We start from the raw sequence: 22,132 nt of genomic DNA on the forward strand, positions 1-22,132 counted from the left end.
GTTTAAGTTTGTAGTTAACACGTAGATCTTTAACTTAGATCTTGGAGAGTTTTGCAAATACATTGAAGACGGGACCTAAATTTTTGTGTAAGCATAAGCCAGTTTTAATGACTACAGCTATGCAGATAAAAAGGAAATTGAGGAGTATAAAGAGAATGGTTATCTAGCACTTTTTAAAAACACATCCTTCAAAAAAGTGCATTTGTAATCCCAGAAAAATATTTTCGGTTTTTAATTTAGTGGTGCTTAGGTTTTTCTTAATTTCTCTCCCTTCTTCTTATGCATGGATATAGTGTTAAAGTGCAATAGAGCTAAGGAAACATACTTGAAAAATATAGTATCTTTTTCTCCAACCCAAGTAGTTCTTTCTGTGCAGAAATCAAGACAATAAGGCTAATTCCTATTCATTCTTCAAGGGAAACCTTTGATGGGGGCCTTAGAAGGAAGCAACAAAAGGACAGAGGACCTTGTATTCCAAAGACAAGAATACCAGTGGGATGTGAGTAGGAAACAGCAAATAGCAACAGGAGAGAACAGTGCCTCTTCCATTTTGATCCTTCAGCATCCTATTCATGCTTCAGGTCTAAGAGCCCTTGGTGTTTTCTCTTAGAAGGTTCTCCTGAGGCTAGGATGGATTAACAGGCACTTCTATGACACCTAGTATAACTCTACCATTACAATGATGTAAGAAGAGGTCCTTGAAGAGCATGCTTATTCCTATGTTCGACCTGTGTTTCCTTCCTATTCCAAATCAGGTTACCTTTTGGCAAATCTGATTGTCCTCTCTTGGTATCATACGTGATGCAGAATTTCCATGTGACTGTTTTCCCTATTTGATGATGATGCTAAAATAGTCTTTTTTTTTTTTTAATGGTGTGGAGAATTAATATTTCCTTTGAGGGAACACAGAAGAGAATTTATTTAGTGGAAAATTCAATTGCTTTCTATGATGTTAACTTTTGTAAATGCCTAAATTGCTATCAGTCTAAGAATATACAAATACAGGTATCGAGTACTTAAAATGTGGTAGTGTGTTTTACCATGCTATCTCCTTCATTTTCTCAGCAATATGTTTTCTTTTGTTCTGATAAATTCTAATATACATATGCAATTTTCACGATTACATGTTGAGGAATTCTCACAACTGCAACTCATATACCTCACAACTGTATATAAAAAAAAGTATTCGCAGCACTTCAAAAAACCCCTCTACATACACTTCCTTCCAGTTTCCACTCTCTCCCACCTAGGGAAAACATTCCCCTGTTGCTAACAGCACACATTAGTTTGATCCATTTTTGTATTTTATATGAATGACATCAAACATGACACACTATTTTGTGTCTGGTTTTTAAATTAAACACTGAGATTTATCCATATTGCGCATGCTGTTATAGATTGTTTGTTTTCATTGCTATCTAGAATTTCATCGTGGAAAGGTACCAAATTTTACTTACCCATTCTAACGTTAATGGACATTTAAGTATTTTCTAGTTTTTGATTACTAATATATTACAATCGTGTTGCAATAAACATTCTTGTTGATATGTTCTGGTAAAAATATGTGCTTGTTTTTGTTAGGAATGGAACTAATGGCCATACACATATTCATCACCACCAGGTAAGCCCAAAATAGTTCAACTCTATACTCTTACCAGCCGTTGTTCCATATCTTTGCCAATACTTGGTATTTTTAGTCTTTTTCATTTGAATTATTTAGTTCGATATGTATTGTTATGTCATGAGGGATTCAATTTCCATTTATTTTCCTAATGACTAGAAAAGTTGGTGCTTCCTTATGTGTTTATTGGTATTTTTTTGTTCCTCTTTGGTGAAATGTATAGTAATCTGTCCCTTCCCACCTGTTTATTTTTATTGTGGGAGTATTTCATATATTTTGGATGTGAAAGTTTTGTTGACCATATGCTTTGCAAATATACTCTCTTCATCTGTGGCTTATCTTTTCACTTTTAACAGTGTCTTTCAAATAAAACTTAACTGTAACAATTTAATCTTTTTTTTTTAATGGGTAGCAATTTTTGTGCCCTGCTTTCAAATCTTTGCCTACTCCAAATATCAAAGAAGACATGTTTTGTATTTCATATCTGTCTCTAATATTTTTTTAAGATTGATTTTGTGTATCACATGATTTAGGGAACAAGGTATGTTTCTTTTCTCTCCCCACATACACCCATGACTTAGGAATATTTATTGAAAATACCATTTTTTTAAAGTAAGCTCTAACCCAACTTGGGGCTTGAACTCATGGCCCTGAGATCAAGAGTCACAAACTCTACAAGCTAAGCTAGCCAAGACCCCTTGAAAATGTGATTTTTGTTCATAATCTGTTTCCTTTGTCATAAATTAGATGGCTTAATTTGTGTTTCAGGATTTGCTTTCTAGACTCTATTTCTTACAGTAGTATTTTTATACTACTATATATAAAAGGATAGGTTATCTAATTTTTAAGGAAGTTATAAATCGTCCACATGTATACCTTTAGGAATTGGAAAGATTGGGTTAAAATCCATATATTTCAGCAAGACTCTACTCCTGTTGTCCTGACCTGATCTTAGAGACATTGAAAGAGCAAAAACACCTCCAAAAAAGAGATTAAGTGAATTACAAAAATCAGTTCTGGGCTCAAAGTGTTCTGCCTAATAAATTGGTAAAATTTCTAGCATATTAGTTGACAGTTTTCTGTGGAAAATCATAGGCACCTTTTCCTGTTTCTGGTCATTGTAGGGTTACTGAGAAGGTGGTTAATGGAAACCAATTGGGTTGTCTGGGAAGCCTGGCCAAAGTTCCTTTCCTTTCAGGAAGCAGAAATCTTCCATAAATTGCTTATTGTTGGAGTCTGCTAACTAAATGATTACCTGCCATTCTAATCAGCTTCCATCTCTCATTAATTCTTATTTTGCTTACCTGTTGAACAGAGATGACAATATCTCAAAGATTTCCACCTCCGTCTGCTCGCTCTTCTGGGAATGGTCTGAGTGTTGGAGAGTACTCCCGTGAGGGGCAAGAGGAGGATCCTGACTTTCTCACTGCTTAGTAAGTCTTCCAAGCACCACAGGGTTCACTCCTGACCCTCTGCATTCTTGTGAATTCTTTGTTATGTACTCTCCATTATCAAGGAATTCCCTATTATCTGATAACTAACTACAAGAGTCTTTATGATCTAGCCCCTGGACAATTGTCCAGTTTATCATTTGGTCCCTTCCTACTGTGAATTCTCACAGACACGACTCTTTCAGTTTCTTTGTTCGTTTGCTTGTTTTTGTTTTGATTTCTACACATACTGACTTTTTCCCTCTGGAATTCCTTTGACAAAGGTATCTCCCTTACACCTTGTGTTCCTTCAAAATAGATAGCAAGCACCTTCTCTTCATCATGGTCCTGTCAATCACTAATATCTCCTCCAAACACTCCAAAAATGCACATCCACTTTACTAAAGTAGTGCTTATTTTGGATCTTGTACACACCTCTATTTTAGTTTTTGTTATGTTTCCTGTCGTTATTTGTGTGCCCTTTGGTCTCTCCATTTTTTTTTTTTGAAAGATTTTATTTATTTATTTGACAGAGACAGCCAGCCAGCGAGAGAGGGAACACAAGCAGGGGGAGTGGGAGAGGAAGAAGCAGGCTCCTAGTGGAGGAGCCTGATGTGGGGCTCCATCCCATAACGCTGGGATCACGCCCTGAGCCGAAGACAGATGCCCAACCGCTGTGCCACCCAGGCGCCCCATCTTTGGTCTCTCCATTAAACTCGGAATTCTTGAAAGGATGAAACTGGGTCTCGTTCCCCACATCACCACATTGCGAGTCCTCAGTAAATATTTATGAGGAAGGAAGAGATTAATGAAAGAATGAGATGCTATTTATCTACCCCCAATATTTAGTTAACTTGAAAATGAAGTTTAGTTGTTAGTACAGAATTTGGGATTAATGAATTTTTCTCTTGGAAAAAAATGAATTTGATATGTGGCTAGAAGTATTAAATTTCATTTATATTAGCTCCCACTAGAACCCAACTAAAATGGGTTCCATTGCTAATGTTTGGAAAAACTGTAAACCAAGTCAGAAAGAACAGATGAGTACAATAAAAATCGTTGATGTCAACATCTTATCGAATTATAAGTATTACTGGAGTAACTAGCATACTGGAGGAAAGATGTATCCTTGCCTTTAATAATAATATGAAGGTACTATTTATTTTGCTTATTTGTTTTCTGTTTTGCCATAGACACCAGATAATCTCAGAGGGCAATGTCTGAAGGAAAAACAGATTGGTAGAAAGACAGAAGGAAAGAAGTGATTTGTTACCAGTGACAGATTCAGCATCTGAAGCAACATTAGCTGTTCTCTAGGTTTAATTAGAAGTTTATTCTGAATATAAATTTAAAAGCATAAATAGGTACAGGAGAAAAATGAGGTGTCCTAAAAGTGAGAAGAGTGAATTAAAAATTTTACTGAATTGGGAGATCCCAAGATCCATTGGGGAAAAGTGATATAATGTTTACAAATACTTCAAACAGTAACTTAGTAATCAAAAATAATTATTGGCCATCAATTAACAACATGAATATAAAATGATGATACCTGTTGGGTCATTGGTGATGTAATCAAAGAACTCTTTTCGAGATCACATCAACGGGGAGATGCATACACTTATTAATAGGTAAGTAAGGTATTCTAACAAAAGCCCTTAGGAGAAGTCATAACAGAGTTACACTTGATTATAAATCTGTGAGGATTGGAATCTTTAAAAAAATAATGTAGGAGTAGTATCTGTGGTGAGAACTTGGATTGTTTAATAAGAATTTGTTAGATGAATAGATACTTTAATTAATAAACAGCAAATATACAAAAAAACCACTAATCCCTGACTCTCAGAAAATTTGGTTGATCATTAAAATGCACTATGGAATTTTAACATGGGTGTGAGAGGAAGACAGTAGCCATAAAGTATATTTTCCTTCTCTTTTTCTTACTCTAGAAAACACACATGAATTTTAGCCCTAATTCATCATGCTAATGTTGAATGAAACAAACTGGACCCCAGCCTCATTCATTCTTAGTGGAGTCCCAGGACTGGAAGATATACACATGTGGATTTCCTTCCCATTCTGCTCCATGTATGTGGTGGCCATGGTAGGGAATTGTGGGCTGCTCTACCTCATCCGCTATGAGGATTCATTGCACAGACCCATGTATTACTTTCTAGCTATGCTTTCCCTAACTGATATTGTCATGTGCTCTAGTACAATTCCTAAAGCTCTCTGCATCTTCTGGCTCCATCTTAAGGAAATCAGCTTTAATGAATGTCTGGTCCAGATGTTCTTCGTCCACACCTTCACAGGGATGGAGTCTGGGGTGCTCATGCTTATGGCCCTAGACCGCTATGTGGCCATCTGCTACCCACTGCGGTACTCAACTATCCTCACCAATCCTGTCATTGCAAAGGTTGGGTGCTACTTTCCTGAGAGGGGTGTTGCTCATCATTCCCTTCACTTTCCTCACCAAGCGCCTGCCCTACTGCAGAGGGAATGTAATTCCCCACACCTACTGTGACCACATGTCTGTGGCCAAGTTATCCTGTGGAAATATCAAGGCCAATGCCATCTACGGTCTGATGGTTGCCCTCCTGATTGGGGGCTTTGACATCCTGTGCATCACAGTCTCCTACACCATGATCCTCCGGGCAGTGGTCAGCCTCTCTTCAGCAGATGCTCGACAGAAGGCCTTCAGCACCTGCACTGCCCACATCTGTGCCATTGTTTTCTCCTACAGTCCAGCCTTCTTCTCCTTCTTTTCCCACCGCTTTGGGGGCCACACGATCCCTCCATCTTGCCACATCATTGTGGCCAATGTTTATCTGCTCTTGCCTCCCACCATGAACCCTATTGTCTATGGGGTGAAAACCAAGCAGATACGAGACTGTGTCATAAGGATTGTTTCAGGTTCTAAGGACATCAAATCCCAGACCAAATGAAAGGGATATTTGCCTGAGTTGGAATGCAAGGGAAAGAATGTTTCTCTCTGTTTAGGCAAGAGAATTTCCAAGAATAGGTATATAGATTTTTCCAGGTAAACATGATGAAAGTAGTTCATTCCCATTAAATTTTCTTCAGAATACCAAAGTAATTTTTCATGCCTTGTCACCCTCCATATGAGGTTTTCACCTCCAGGTTTTCTGTGTAACTTTACTTCCAGGACTCAGTAATATTAGGTTCCAAGAAAGAAAAGTACTAATGAGAAGCTGGGGCAATTATCCAGAAAATTGAATCAAGTGAAACTAATGATCTGGGGTTAGATGACCCAAATTGTTCTATTTCTTTTTAATTGTAAATGGAATTTCTAGATGGATAACTAAAATTTAACCCTGGAAAAAAATATATAGTCTCATTATTCACAAAAATCCTGTTTTCTTAGCAACTTCTAAAGATGAAACTAGAAAGTCTTCTGTGTATGAAGTGTAAGCCTCTGGGGTCTTATGAGAACCTTGGTGACCCTGTACCTGACTGGGTCTGTTCTAGCATGAGACATTCAGGTAATTGCTTCCTTTCCAGTTGGTGGGTTGTCTTTTGTCTTCAAGGAGGCTTTCAAAAAATGCACAGTTTGGAAGGAGCTATGAATAAGATTACAACACTTTTGAAATATATATAATGACAGATATTAATGACCACTACAAAATACAATAAATGTATTTCTACAAGTACGGCCTATGGGGAGCAGTAGTTACTTCTCTTCTTTTGAGCTGAGAATTGAACTAAGAATTGCTTGAATATTTTCTGTACAATATTCAAGTTCTTTCTAAATTAACATGAAGAAACTACAAATAATGCTAGTTTTACACCATTGACACAGATAGCATAAAGAAGATTGCAAGTTGATTTTTCCTGCCCAACTTCTAAAAATTACTTTTCTCTGATGTTCATAATTTATGCAGATACGAGACTGTGTCATAAGGATTGTTTCAGGTTCTAAGGACATCAAATCCCATGATATATAAACAAGATGTTAAAAAAAAAGACATTTCCATGACAGAGACCTGTTTAGGCAAGAGATGTAAAATATTTCAGGAAATACTATTTTGATCATGAGTTGGAGCTTGTTGTATGATGTATTTCTAAATACGTGCCTTGAGAATCTCAACTGGTCTGCCAACCAAACTTCCTATGAATTTTTTTCCTTCTCAGTTCTGTGAGAAGGAATACATATCTTTGAAAAACCCTCATTAGCCCACTTTCATTAAAAAATAAAGTGAGAGTAGGTGATCCTGTTTCCAAATAGCTATTATAATTTCTACATTGAAAACTGGTTGTTTCTTTCCTCTGGAAAATTTGTGTTATATACTTTTAATCACTACTAAAATCTGTTTTTTCAATGACTTCTTCCTGAAAGAGAAACTATAGATTATCCTATATATGAAGTCATTAATGTAATGAATTTTAAGTCTCTGGACGTCTGAGATAATCTGGCTGAATAATCTCTCCTAACCATGACACACACATTTTTTCATGACTGACTAATCTGATACCCAGTTTACTTCAAGAGGACCTTTGAATGCACACAATCTGTAGGTTCAGGTGGATAGATCTCTTAACCAAATATAACGCACAGTACAATGTTTTATAAGCAGCATGAGAGGGGATCAAAATCAACTTGTTTCCTCTTATCTACAGTTGTGAACCTAATAAATAAAATTAATTATCTCTTTCTAATATTTAAGATTCTTTAATGAACAAATGAAAGACTGAAAGAAATAGTACTTTTATACTAATGTCTCGTGATCTGAGCCAATTTTGTAAGGAATATAGAATAAGCTGAATTTTTATTCTTTTTTGTTTTTTAAAGATTTTATTTATTTATTTGACAGAGATAGAGACAGCCAGCGAGAGAGGGAACACAAGCAGGGGGAGTGGCAGAGGAAGAAGCAGGCTCATAGCGGGAGGAGCCTCATGTGGGGCTCGATCCCATAACGCCGGGATCACGCCCTGAGCCGAAGGCAGACGCTTAACTGCTGTGCCACCGAGGCGCCCCTGAATTTTTATTCTTATATTTCTTTGTCCAACTTAAAAGAATACCTATTATCTCTGCCCAGTTTAGTTAACTATACCAATCAAATTACATTTAGTTACTTAATTGGTCCTTCTTTATAATCTCACATTTTAAAATCTTACAAAACAACACCCTCCTCTAATATATAACCACCTTCCACTTTTTACCCTAGTTCTCTGCTTACCTTGACTTCAAAACTTCTAGAACAAGTGTTGGTCCATAAACTGGCTTTTGTACATAGAGAGCAAGCAGAAACTGAAGTGAGAAGCAGACCACTACAGATTGGTAGGTGACAGTTTTAATAAGCCAGGGAACATATGTACAAAACTTGGGTGGTTGCAAGATGACGAGCTCTTTGTCCCTGCTGGCCAGAATCTTAAGCGTTTATATGGAGGTCTTAACTGGGTTCAGTCACGCATACCATCCAGATGGTCTCAGCAGCACATTACTGTCTTAAGGTTGTGTCTTTAAGGTAGCTTCTAGTGTGGGGGAGGCAAGTGCAATGCACAGTCCAAGGACAGGGGAGAGCATGAGGAGCCTACAATTGCCTGGTTTCAGTGCTCAGGTCAACCTGGGGTCATGCCCTCTTGAGGACCTATTCAAAGAACAAGTTGTAATCATCTTTCCCTTTACTTTCTCAACTTGAAATCGTTCTCCCTCTAATTGGTCTTTTTGTTATCACATCCATCACCTGTAATTGCTTTTGTCAATTTCACCAGTGGCTTCCATGTTAACAAATTAAATAGGCTTCTTTCTGTGCTCATCTAACTCTATCGCTCAGGAATAGCAAATGTGATTCTGTATTCCTGATAACTTGAAACATTTTCATTATTTTACTCCAGAAGCACTACACATTTTATGATTTTCACTACTCCTGCTTAATAGGAAGACAGACAAATGAACAACAGGTATGAAAAGATGCTCAGCATCACTAATCATTGGAGAATGCAAATCAAAACCACAATGAGATATCATTTCTCCTCTTGTTAGAATGGCAACTATAAGATCAATCAAATAAAGAATTTTACGTGAGGATGTGGAAAACTTAGAACCCATGTCCACGGCCAGTGGGAATGAAAAATTGTGCAACCACTATGAAAAAATTTCCTTAAGAAATTAAAAAATAGGATTACCATATGATCCCAAAATCCCACTTCTGAGCATTTACCCCAAAAGGCTGAAAATAAGATCTCAATGACATATATGTACTCTCATGTTTATTGCAGCACTATTCACAATATCCAAAATATAGAAGTAACCTAAAGGTCCATGGATAGATGACTAGGTAAAGAAATGTAGTATATACATACAAGGTAATATAATTCAGGCATAAAAAAAGTAAACTGTCATATGCTATGTCATAGATAGCCCTTAAGGATACTATGTTTACTGAAATAAGTCAGTCACACAAGAACAAATATTGTTATGATCCTATTTAAATCAGGTATTTTATTTTATTTTATTTTATTTTATTTTAAAGATTTTATTTGTTTATTCGACAGAGATAGAGACAGAGAGAGGGAACACAAGCAGGGGGAGAGGGAGAGGAAGAAGCAGGCTCATAGCAGAGGAGCCTGACGTGGGGCTCGATCCCACAATGCCGGGATCACGCCCTGAGCTGAAGGCAGATGCTTAACCGCTGTGCCACCCAGGCGCCCCTAAATCAGGTATTTTAATGTAGTTAAGCTCACAGAAGTAGAAGGTGGAATGGTAGTTACCTTTATATATTATACTAACATGCATATTATTTTATTTAACAAGACTATACATTGCCAATTAAAGAAATTTTTAAAAATCCAATTAAATGAAGGGACATACAATATTCATGGGGGAAGAGATATCAGTTATCCCCAAACTGATACACAGGTGTGTTGCAATTCTTATAAAAATCCAGGCAAGATTTTATGTTGATATAGACAAAATTTTTCTAAAATTTATTTGGACCATCAAAGGAATGACAATAGCTAAAACAATTGAAAACACATAATGAAATGAGGATGGAGTCTTTGCAATTTCAAGACTTACATAGCTACAAAAATCAAGACTGTGGTATTGACAGAGGATAGGTACATTGAGCAATGAAACAGAATAGAAAACCTAGAAATAGACCCCCACATATATGTCCCAATGATTTTTGACAAACAAAAGAAATTCAATAAAAGAAATGTAGCCTTTCAATAAAGTCTGTGGGAAGAGTTGGGTCTTGATAGGCAAAACTAAGAACACTGTTGACCTAAATCAAGATTGTTGATTGTACCTTACACACAAGCTATCTCAAAAGAATGGATCATGACCTTAAGTGAAAAATTTGAAGCTGTAAAACATTTCCAAAAGCAATGGGATAAATCTTTACCATCCAGGACTAAGCAGAGTTCTTAGACTTGACACCAAAGCACAATGAAAAAAAAAAGTGAAAAAATAAACCATATTAAGAATTTTTAAAAAATTTTTATTCTGCTAAAGAGCATATTAAGAGGATGAAAAGACAAGCTATGGAATGGGAAAAATATTTCCAAGACCTAACCAACGCACATATGCAGTTTTTCACACACACACTCACCCACACACACACACACACACACTCAAAGGTAAAAAAAAATCCAATTAGAAAATAGACAAAAAATATAAACAGACATTTCATTGATCAGGACATACAAATGGCAAATAGATAACATAAAAAAATAGTATATGATCTCACTCATTTGTGGAATTTAAGAAACAAAAGAGGTGAACATAGCAGAAGGGAAGGAAAAATTAGATAAAAAAGAGATAGGGAGGCAAACCATAAGAGACCCTTAACTATAGGGAACAAACTGAAGGTTGCTGGAGGGGAGGAGGTGGAGGATGGGGTGACTGGGTGATGGGCGTTAAGGAGTGCACTTGATGTAATGAGCACTGCATGTTATATGCAACTAATGAATCACTAAATTGTACCCTTGAACTAATAATACACAATGTGTTTACTAATTTTAATTTATATAAAACATTTTAAAAAGCATTTAACATCATTAGCCATACACAAATAGAAAATAAAATTGAGATAGAATATCACTACACAACTATGACACAACTTAAAATAAAACCTACGAACAACATGAGATTCTGGCAAGAATGTGGAGGAACTGAATCATTAATACATTACTGGTAGGAATATAAAGTGGGACAGACATTCTGGAAAATATTTTGGCAGTTCCTTTAAAAGACAATACTGGAACTATCATACAATTTACTGTTACACTCCTGGGCATTTATCCTGGAGAAATACTTGTGTTCACATAAAAACCAGTGAACTGTGAGTGACATAAGTGAAAATGGCAAAATAACAATATTAAAAAGTTTGTCCCTAATAAAAGCAATGGATAACTAAAAAACAAACAAACAAAACAAACAAACAAAAAAAACAGCAGTCAAAATCAACTTTCTCACCTTCTTGATACTACCTAAAAGTTGGCAGCAACTAGGGGAATACTTATCCAGAAAAATAGTTGAGCCACTGTATAAAACAGTATGAAGTTTCCTCAAAAATTAAAAACAGAAATTCCATATGATACAATAATTCCACTTCTGGTATTTATCCAATGAAAACAAAAACACTGATTTGGAATGGTGCATGCACCCCTCTATTTATTGCAACATTATTTACGGGAGTCAAAATATGGAAGCAACTTAAGTGTCCATTGACAGATGAATGGATATGGAAGATGTGATATATATAACAAGAAAATATGCAACTATTAAAAAGAATGAGATCTTGCCATTTGAGACAATATGGATGGATTTGAGGGCATTATTCTAAGTGAAATTAAGTTAGACTGAGAAAGACAAATACATACGATTTCACTTATGTGTGGAATCTTAAAAAAAGAAATGAATTCACAAACAAACAAAAAGCAAAATCAGACCCATAAATACAGAAAGCAAACTGGTAGTTGCCAGAGGGCAAGAAGGTGGGGGGATGGGCCAAATGGGCGAAGGAGAGTGGGAGATACAGTTTCCAGTTATGCAACGAGGAAGTCATGGGACTAAATGGTACAACATAAGGAATGCAGTCAATGATACTGTAATAAATAGTGTTGTGTGGTGACAGCTACACTTGTGGTGAGTGTAACACTACGTATAGAAATGTTGGATCTCTGTGTTGTATACCTGAAACTTATATAACATTGTGTGTCAATTATATTCAAATTAAAAAAAAATCAAAAGAAATAAAATATAAAGTGTTTACACACATGTAGAAGCATATGGGAATAGCCATATACTTAACTCATTAAAACTACACAGTGTATAAACCCTCTTTCAACTAACACATTTTTCATTAAGATCTGAGATGCTTGGGTGTGTCAGTGGTTGGGTGTCTGTCTCTTGATCTCAGCTTATCTCATGGTCATGAATTAAACAAACAAAGAGCGCCCCCCCCCAAGATCTAAGTGTATGTAAACGTAGGTGTAGAAGTGTGGTAGTAGCCCTATTGTTAACTCACTGAACCTGCACTGGGTATGTGTCTTTCAAGTAACATCTTCATTGGTTGAGATATGTCTCATCAACTTCTGTGTAGAAGCCTATGGGAATAGATGTATGCTAAACTCATTACAACCTCACTGCCTGCACCCCAATGTTTATAGCAGCAATGTCCAAAATAGACAAATTGTGGAAGGAGCTGAGATGCCCTTCAACAGATGACTGGATAAAGAAGATGTGGTTCATATATACAATGGAATATTACTCAGCCTTCAGAAAAGATGAATACCCACCATTTACGTCGACATGGAAGGAACTGGAAGGTATTATGCTAAGTGAAACAAGCCAATCAGAGAAAGACAATTATCATATGGTTTCACTCATATGTGGACTGTTAGAAATAGCTCAGAGGATCATGGGGGAAGGGAACGAAAACTGAATGGGAAGAAATCAGAGAGGGAGCCAAAGCATGAGAGACCCTTGACTCCGGGAAACAAACTGAGGGTTGTGGAAATGGAGGTACTGGGTGATGGGCATTAAGGAGGGCATGTGATGTGATGAACACTGGGTGTTATACGCAACTAATGAATTGTTGAACACTACACCAAAAACTAATGATGTGCTATATGTTGGCTAATTGAATTTAAATTTAAAAACAAAAAAGTGAGGGGGAAAAAGGGAAGTTTTATTTATTTTATTCTATTTTATTTTTTATTTTATTTTATTTAACAAAATCTGCACTGCACTGCACAGGGGCGCCTGGGTGGCTCGGTTAAGCATTTGCCTTTGTCTCAGGTCACAATCCTGAGGTCCTGGGACCAAGCCCCCTGTTGGGGCGTCCTGCTCAGGGGGGAGCCTGCTACGCCCTCTCCCTCTGACTCCTGACTCTGACCACTGCTCGCCCTCTCGCTCATTCTTGTTCTCTCTCAAATGAATAAATTTTTAAAAAATAAAATCTACCCTGCACAAAACCAAATAATTAAATAAAGCCAAAAAGCAGCAGAATCTCAGTAAGAGAGCTTTGTGACTTTTTAAAAATTGTCATAAAAGTCAATTAATATGAAATTCACCATTTTAAAAAGATTTATTTTATTTATACTAGAGAGAGAGAGCACGAGTGGAGGTAGGGGTAGAGGAAGGCAATCTTCAAGTGGACTCCCCACTGAGCACCGAGCCTGAGGCAGGGCTTCATCTCAGGATGCATGAGCTCACAACCCATGAGATCATGACCTGGGCCCAAACCAACAGTCAGACGCTTAACCAAATGAGTCACCCAGGAGCCTCCCAAATTAACCATGTTCAGTGTACCATTCAGTGACTTTTAGTACATTCACAGTGCTGTGCAATCATCACCACTATCTAATTCCAGAATATTTTAGTCTTCTCTCCAAAAAAGCCTATACATTTTAAGTAGTCACCTCCTTCACCCTGCCCATGGCAACCAAAACTTTACTTTCTATTCTATGGGTTTGTCTATTCCTAATATTTCATATAAATGGAATAACACAATATGTGGCTATCTGTCTCTGAATCGTTTGACTTAGCATAAAGTTTTCAAGGTTCATGTTGTCTAATCTCTTTTTTATTCTTACTACCCTGACTTGGAGATGACTAAGTATTCAGTGACATTATTGAATTAGAGACATTAAAAAATAAGTGAATAAAAAAAGAAATGGGTGGATGGATATGTGAGGGACTAAAACATTCTGTGTAAGTGCTTCCACCATGTGTCCTACAAGGCCTCACAGGGAAAAAAAACTGCAGTATTAACATCACTCACTTCTACTAAAACTTGTGTTCAATTCCTCTTCATTAAATACGTGCTCACACATGTGTGCATGGACACACACACACACGTGCATATGAAATAATTCACTTAGGTATCATCATATAGCAGTAAGAATGGAAAGCTTTGACTTTTTTACTCTTCCCATAAGGGTTAGCTTGATTGCTACGCAATCATCTGTGTCTCTAAGTTTTGTACCATCCCTTTAGGATATGTAGGACATTTTTCTTAAACACCCAATACACTAGTACAGGTATCATGGGACTTAGGAATTGAGGGCTGTGCATGTACATATAGCCTATGCTTTTGAACCAAGATCCTGAACCCCTGGACCAGACTGCATTCAGCTCACCATCTGTTATCCAGAACCTAAGGTATTAAAGGAATACAAAAGGGGGACTAGAGACAGAATTTTTAAAATTGTTTAGGCAGAAAGATAAAGTAGAGGCTTTGAATGTGTATGAATTGTTTATGATATTCTCAGAAACACAGATTTGAGTCCATTCACCATGTTTGAAGGCAGGAGTGTTGTGGGAACCTGGGAGGTTACAAAATGTTTGTTTGCCCAATTCTCAGATTGTAATTCAGTGTAATTTTCTATCATGATTATGAATATCTAACGTCATTTCCTTAACCAAGTAGGAATCACTGGTTCTGCTATATAGGAAGTCAGGTATGAATCACGCCCATGACAGGAAGAAATGGGGGAGAACTAGGAGAATAGTTCTCAGTCATGCTCACAACACTTGCTTCTTACCTGCCCTCCCCTTGTTCTCAGAAAAAGAACCTAATTTTTCTTGGTTCATTTCTACAGAGATTTAGTTAAGACTGTATTTCATCCATAACAACCCTTGCCTGGAAGGACCCACTGTTGGTTAAGAGAAGACCATGGGTTTTAGAGATTTAGGACAGTCTAAGGAGAAAACAAGCTTGCCGTGTATGGGGTTTGGGAATGACAATAGACAAAAGATGATATGGAAGTTGTGTTTTACAAATAACATACGTGTATTAATGTTACTATTCCAAAACACCTGTCTACACCCATGACATAATATTAGTTAATTTTTCTTGCTAGAACAATTAAGTTATGATGTATTGAAATCATTTTATAAGTATACTTTTTTTTTTTTTTAAGATTTTATTTATTTATTTGACAGAGATAGAGACAGCCAGCGAGAGAGAGGGAACANGAACAATTAAGTTATGATGTATTGAAATCATTTTATAAGTATACTTTTTTTTTTTTTTAAGATTTTATTTATTTATTTGACAGAGATAGAGACAGCCAGCGAGAGAGAGGGAACACAAGCAGGGGGAGTGGGAGAGGAAGAAGCAGGCTCATAGCAGAAGAGCCTGATGTGGGGCTCGATCCCACAACGCCAGGATCACGCCCTGAGCCGAAGGCAGACGCTTAACCGCTGTGCCACCCAGGCGCCCCTGAAATCATTTTAAATCTGTTTTGGAAATTTCTTTAGTTATTTTGTGGTTAGTACTATATTACCTGTGTATAAGTGTGGACCTCTGACGGTTTTGCAAATGTATTAAAGACGGGACCTGAAATTATTGTGTAACATGAAGTCAGTTTTAGCAGTTAAAGACATATCTATAAAAAGAAAGCACATGAGACATATGTAGGATACTTATTTTGTATTTAGGAAAGATATTCCCTAGAATACAGCACAAGGAATCTCAAAAAATATATTGCCTATTTTAAAATTATGGGTACCAATACTTTTCCTAAATTTCTGTTGTACAGATCCACAAAGACTTGACTATTTGAATGTACTAAGGAGAATTGAGTAGTGATACTATCTTTTCAACAACCTATGACAATTTATTGTATACTAGTCAACTATTTATCAAAATAAACTTCACTATCTGTTTTATTTTAGTAGAAAACATATTTAGATGGATAAACATATATGCAATTATATACATATATGTGATTTTTATAGTTTTTAAAATTTCAGTTCATGATATATGTGAAATTAATAAAAAAGTGTTGTATTCAAACATAATGTACACATTTACAAGCCTAACAGAATGAAACTTGACTGCAGTTTTGTTATTCATGGAAACACTAGTTGAAGGCCATACTAATGACGCTACAATAAGAAACTAAGGAGCAGTTAATAAGCTGTGATATAATTTAAAGAATCTCATTTTATTATTTATTTACTTACTTATTTTTAAGTGTCTCTTTTTAAAAATCTGTGTACTAACAAAATGAGCCAGACGATTACATGAACACTGAGTAATGTTTTGGTTGTGGAGAAACTTTGCCAAAACTACAGATAAAACAATTTGTTATATCAGCTTTCATTGCAAGGTGTCAAAGCTTCCTTTTCTTTTTCTCCAATGTGATCTTGATCCAATATTTTCTTGCTTTTATTTCCGCATTATCTGAGTGCAATATTTTATCCAAAATTTTTGTTGTGTTTTGTTATTTTGGTTATTTGGTATGTTTTCTTTTTCTTTCTTTCTTTTCTTTTTTAACGATTTTATTTATTTATTTGACAGAGATAGAGACAGCCAGCGAGAGAGGGAACACAAGCAGGGGGAGTGGAAGAGGAAGAAGCAGGCTCATAGCAGAGGAGCCTGATATGGGGCTCGATCCCGTAACGCTGGGATCACGCCCTGAGCCGAAGGCAGACGCTTAACCACTGTGCCACCCAGGCGCCCCATATTTGTTATGTTTTCTATTAACAAAACAAAAGTCTCTTCATACTTTGAGTATGGTACACTTTCTGATGTACTTCTTCTTAAAGCAATACTTTTACTGGATGCCCTCACTGGCAACCATCCTGGGACTCCTCTCACTCCTGACAGCTTTTTCTGTATCCTAGCTCAATAAACTTTTATCACTATACTCAGTTAAAAAATATATACAATATATATAAAATACATACAATATATAAATATATATCATATATTAAAATATATAAAAAAATATACTGTTATAAAATCACTTTAAGACCAATTTGTAGTGTAGTTTACATAGGTGATTTTTATTTCCCAAACCAATATATTTATTTTTCCTAGCACATTATTTTTTTCTGCTTCCTTGGAATTTCCTTTGTTTTCTCTATTTCAGGATTTTTTTGAAATTTATAATTTCTGGTGATTTATGAGGTAAACATCCTAGTTTTATTTCTTCTGGTGGTTCCTTTGTGCTTTCCAAGTAATGATATTTATACTACAGCATTTAATTTAATAATGCTTAAAGTGTAGACTATGACTAGTTAATTCATTCATCTGCTCATTTATTCAAAATTATTTATCAACATCTAATATGTGCTGTCTTGCTTGACAGTGCAGGCATAAAGTACAATCTGTGTTAATATGAAGTTTCACTAAATTGTGGATGATTCAAGAATATCATAAGATTTTTATAATACCATGATGTTGAAATAGCGAAAGACATTGATTCCATAAACAAATCTATTCCTGTGTAATCCTGGCACTTTGCTAATTACATGATATTAAGAGGCTGTAGGGGTTGGCTTTCTCACCTGTCAGAGAGTTGAGTCTTCTTGAAATATATTATACTAGAGGCTATTTGGGGGGGACACAAAAAGAAAAGAAGTTTGCCAAATCATGTAGCTAAAATGTCAGTATGATTGAGTAAGAAATAGCAAGCGGCAAGAGAGAACACTGCCCTGCCTGTTTGGCCCATCTTACACTTAACCATGTTTCATGTTTAAAAGCATTTGTCTCTTCCTTTTAGAAACTTTTCTGATCTGCCTCAAAGTTAAATTCATTGCCATTTCTCTCTGCTCCTATATGATCTATGATTTTTGTGATGCCATAGAAGAGATCTTTGAAGGGCACTATTATAAACATGCTCATCCTACGTCACTTTATTTCCAAAAAAGTTGTCTTTTGCAGTATCTAATCCCATGGTGCAAATACATAAAGATAAGACATAAGTGTGGGTAGAAAAACTGAATGAAGAACAACTTGATATCTCTGATTCTTCCACTATCCTAAATAATGTTAATTATTTTCTTATGTGACTTGGAAGTATATTCTGGGAAGAAACTGCAGCTAATAATATGAATGTGTATAAAAGGTGTGGTGATGGCCAAGGATGAAGAGTCATAAAAAATGAGATAATTGAACCCAGTATTCTTATTTTAATGTGAGTTCCTCGGTACCCTTCTACTACTTAACTCCAAGAACATTGTCAGCCAGTTATACAATCCTCCAGGATACAGATTTTCTGCAAAAATCAAAAGTGTCTGAGGAAAAAACCTATGAACACTGATGACTAAGAATGCCTCCAATGGAGTAGAGGTCCCTGCTTGAGCGCTCTAAGTAAATCCTACCAATTGATGAAATTCACTCATCACCTGGAGTTTCAAATCAGCTGTCTATAGCCTCTTTCTTAACAGTGAATCAATATTCAAAAATTACCAGATATGAGAAACTCTTCCAAAGTAAAAGACAGAAGCTAAAAAAATAAATAATTGAAACTTAGATGATAAAGAAATTATATATGAAGCATATACATATGTACATATATATTACTGTCAGATTCACAAGATTCAGAAGCAAATAGGTTGCTGGAAATTTGTAATATTAGACAACCAAAAAATGCCAAGATATTTGGGATATAGAGTTCAGGAATTTTTCTAGAAAATGGATTAAAAATTAAAGAGATACAATATAAAAATTTTAAAAGACAAAAATGAAAAGAATGGAATAAGGCCAGAAGATCCCATATCTAATTAAAAGTAATAATAGTAAAATAACAAGTTGGGAAGATATTATCAAAAGTTAATACAACACATAAAAAAAACTACAAAAACCAGAAAAAAATAATAAAATTGTCCTTTTAAAAGTCACTGAATTGTACAGTTACAATAGGTAAATATTATGGAATGTAAATTAAATCATAATTATATACATACATATATACTTTTTAAATAAAATTGTCTTCAATCTTAAAAAAAAGTTAATACAAGAAAATTTCTAAAACCAAAAGTCACAGATTTCCAGACCCTAAAATGCCCAATAAATACCTGCACATACATGCACCCATACACCTCTATCTATCACCATTTCCAGCATTGAGTATGAAAGCATCGAAATTTTAAAATGTTCTTAAGAACATTTTATTTCAGAACCAGAAAACAAATAAATGAAGAAAAGCAAAGAAGAAGAGTTCATGTAAAAAGTATCAACAGTCCTCTTAATAACTGAACCTTAAACTAGGAGATTGAGAATGCCTTTGAAATTCAGACATAAGAAACCTCATCTACACTGAGCCTCCATTTACTCACTAATGAAGTGTCGATTAATAAAAATGCATCCTGGGCTTGTAATGAGGATGAAATGAGTTACTGTATATAAACTCCTTAGAACTTTACTTAGTACATAGTAAGCATAAATAAGAATTATTAAAAATAAGAACAATAAAAAATAAAAACAGTAAGAACAATAACAAATACATCCTAATCATATCTGTTGTGTCACCAGTGAGGTAATCAATGAGTTCTACCTTAAGAAACACCCAACGGAGAGGCTATAATAATTAATATTTAAATAAGATATCATAACAAATATCAATCTGAGTGATCATACTGACATAAATCAAATGTGTAACACAATTACACTTGATTTTAAGTTTATGGGAATTGTATCTATATCTTTTTGTTTAAAGTAACGTAGACACAAACCTGACACATAGTAGGTGTGAAGTATGCATTGTTAAATGAACTGATAAATTAATGAATTAAATAATGGGTTAAACTTAGTTTAAATAGTTTTAAATAAACATGTCCTGGCATTTAAAATGTTTGTTTTCTTGTTATTACAATGCAATATTTAACAGAGAGAAGAAACTGAGAGAGGGAGCACAACAAAGGTGTTTTTTTTTTTTTTTTTTTGTATTTTTCCAAATCTCGAAGGGTCAAAAATGAAACAAAACAAGAATAAAACTTCAACCCTATAAGCTTCTTAATGTTTACACCAGCTTAATTATGATAATTCTGAACCAATCAGATGTAACACCAGCCTCATTCATTCTTAATGGGATCCCGGGACTGGAGGACATGCACATGTGGATTTCCTTCCCATTCTGCTCCATGTATGTGGTGGCCATGGTAGGGAATTGTGGGCTGCTCTACCTCATCTGCTATGAGGACTCCTTGCACAGACCCATGTATTATTTTTTGGCCATGCTTTCCCTTACTGACCTTGTCATGTGCTCTAGTACAATCCCTAAAGCTCTCTGCATCTTCTGGTTTCATCTCAAGGAAATTAGATTTGAAGAATGCCTTGTCCAGATGTTCTTCATTCATACCTTCACAGGGATGGAGTCCGGAGTACTCATGCTTATGGCCCTAGACCGCTATGTAGCCATCTGTTACCCTCTGCGCTACTCAACTATCCTCACCAATCCTGTCATTGCAAAGGTTGGGCTTGCTACTTTTTTGAGAGCAGTGTTGCTCATCATTCCCTTGATTTTCCTCACCAAGAGACTCCCCTATTGCAAGGGCAATATAATACACCATACCTATTGTGACCAGCTGTCTGTAGCTAAGTTATCCTGTGGAAATATCAAGGCCAATGTTATCTACGGTCTGATGGCTGCCCTCCTGATTGGGGGCTTTGACATCCTGTGCATCACAGTCTCCTACACCATGATCCTCCGGGCAGTGGTCAGCCTCTCTTCAGCAGATGCTCGACAGAAGGCCTTCAGCACCTGCACTGCCCACATCTGTGCCATTGTTTTCTCCTACAGTCCAGCCTTCTTCTGCTTCTTTTTTAATCGTTTTGGGAGCCATGCAATCCCTCCATCTTGCCACATCATTGTGGCCAATATTTATCTTCTCTTGCCTCCCACCATGAACCCTATTGTCTATGGGGTGAAAACTAAGCAGATACGAGACTGTGTCATAAGGGTCTTTACAGGTTCTAAGAACATCAAATCCCATAGCATATAAAAGAGATATTTTTCATGGAAGAGGTGAAGGGGGAGGCAAATAATACTCCGTTGGCTGCTTAATTAGAGTCTAAAGATGCCTTTTTTAAGATTTCTGTTTTGTTCTTGACAAGGGAAGGACCAGACGGGACATGAAATGTTTTCAGAATCCCAAAGTCACTGATATGGCCCTCACACACCCTATGAGTTTTTCACCTCCTCACCCCTGTGGAGAAATAGTTTCATCATTGACCCAAATTCCCACGAGCAAAACACAATGGGAAGTTGAGTAACTTTTCAAAAGAAATGAATAAATCAGAACGAGCCAAAAATAGATAGTTTGTCTTGTTTTCAAACAGGGACTAGAATTTCTAGTTTGAAAGATAGTTGTTACTTACCTCTGGAAAATAAGTGCTATATGTTTCTCATCATTATCCAAATTTCTCTATTTTCTCAATATCATCCTCTTGATGGAGAAACTAGTAAGTATGTTCTGAGGTCATTATTCTAATGAGATTTCAGCCTCTGGACTTAATTTGGAAGTAAATTAGTCATCTGACCATGTATCCTCTAGGAAACTCCTAAATGGCCAAAGAAATTTGTCTACTAATCACATAAAAGAAGAAACCCTGGAATATGGAAAGAAAAAAATATATATAGTAAGAAAAAAATGATACAATAATCTTTTCTTCTCATCTTTGATTTTCTAAATTATGTTTGGCTATTGAAAGAAAATTTATAACTTTGTGGATATAGTTCCAAATTTATGTTAAAAAATGTTTAAGCTAACTACAAATGAGATAGGGTAAAGGGATTTAAAGAGAGGTAAAATTTATACTTCACTTGAACTGTCCAAATGATGATGTCAGGAGACTGTGATGCTATGTATATAAATACA

The 22,132-nt window shown here is 35.8% G+C and overlaps 2 protein-coding genes across 2 annotated transcripts; both read left to right on the plus strand.

Moving 5' to 3' along the window:
* Nucleotides 1–5,029: 5,029 nt before the first annotated feature.
* LOC100473724 (olfactory receptor 52N4) lies at nucleotides 5,030–7,013 on the plus strand. Its single transcript, XM_034667730.1, is given in 3 exon segments — nucleotides 5,030–5,469; nucleotides 5,471–5,961; nucleotides 6,982–7,013. Coding segments are annotated over 3 exon segments (963 nt in total).
* Nucleotides 7,014–20,290: 13,277 nt separating this feature from the next.
* Nucleotides 20,291–21,256, plus strand: LOC100473467 (olfactory receptor 52N4). The gene has a single exon (XM_002926087.4). The coding sequence runs from the start codon at nucleotides 20,291–20,293 to the stop codon at nucleotides 21,254–21,256; it is 966 nt and encodes a 321-aa protein (XP_002926133.2).
* Nucleotides 21,257–22,132: the final 876 nt, after the last annotated feature.

Source organism: Ailuropoda melanoleuca, chromosome 8 (assembly GCF_002007445.2).
Source record: "Ailuropoda melanoleuca isolate Jingjing chromosome 8, ASM200744v2, whole genome shotgun sequence".
NCBI lineage: Eukaryota > Metazoa > Chordata > Mammalia > Carnivora > Ursidae > Ailuropoda > Ailuropoda melanoleuca.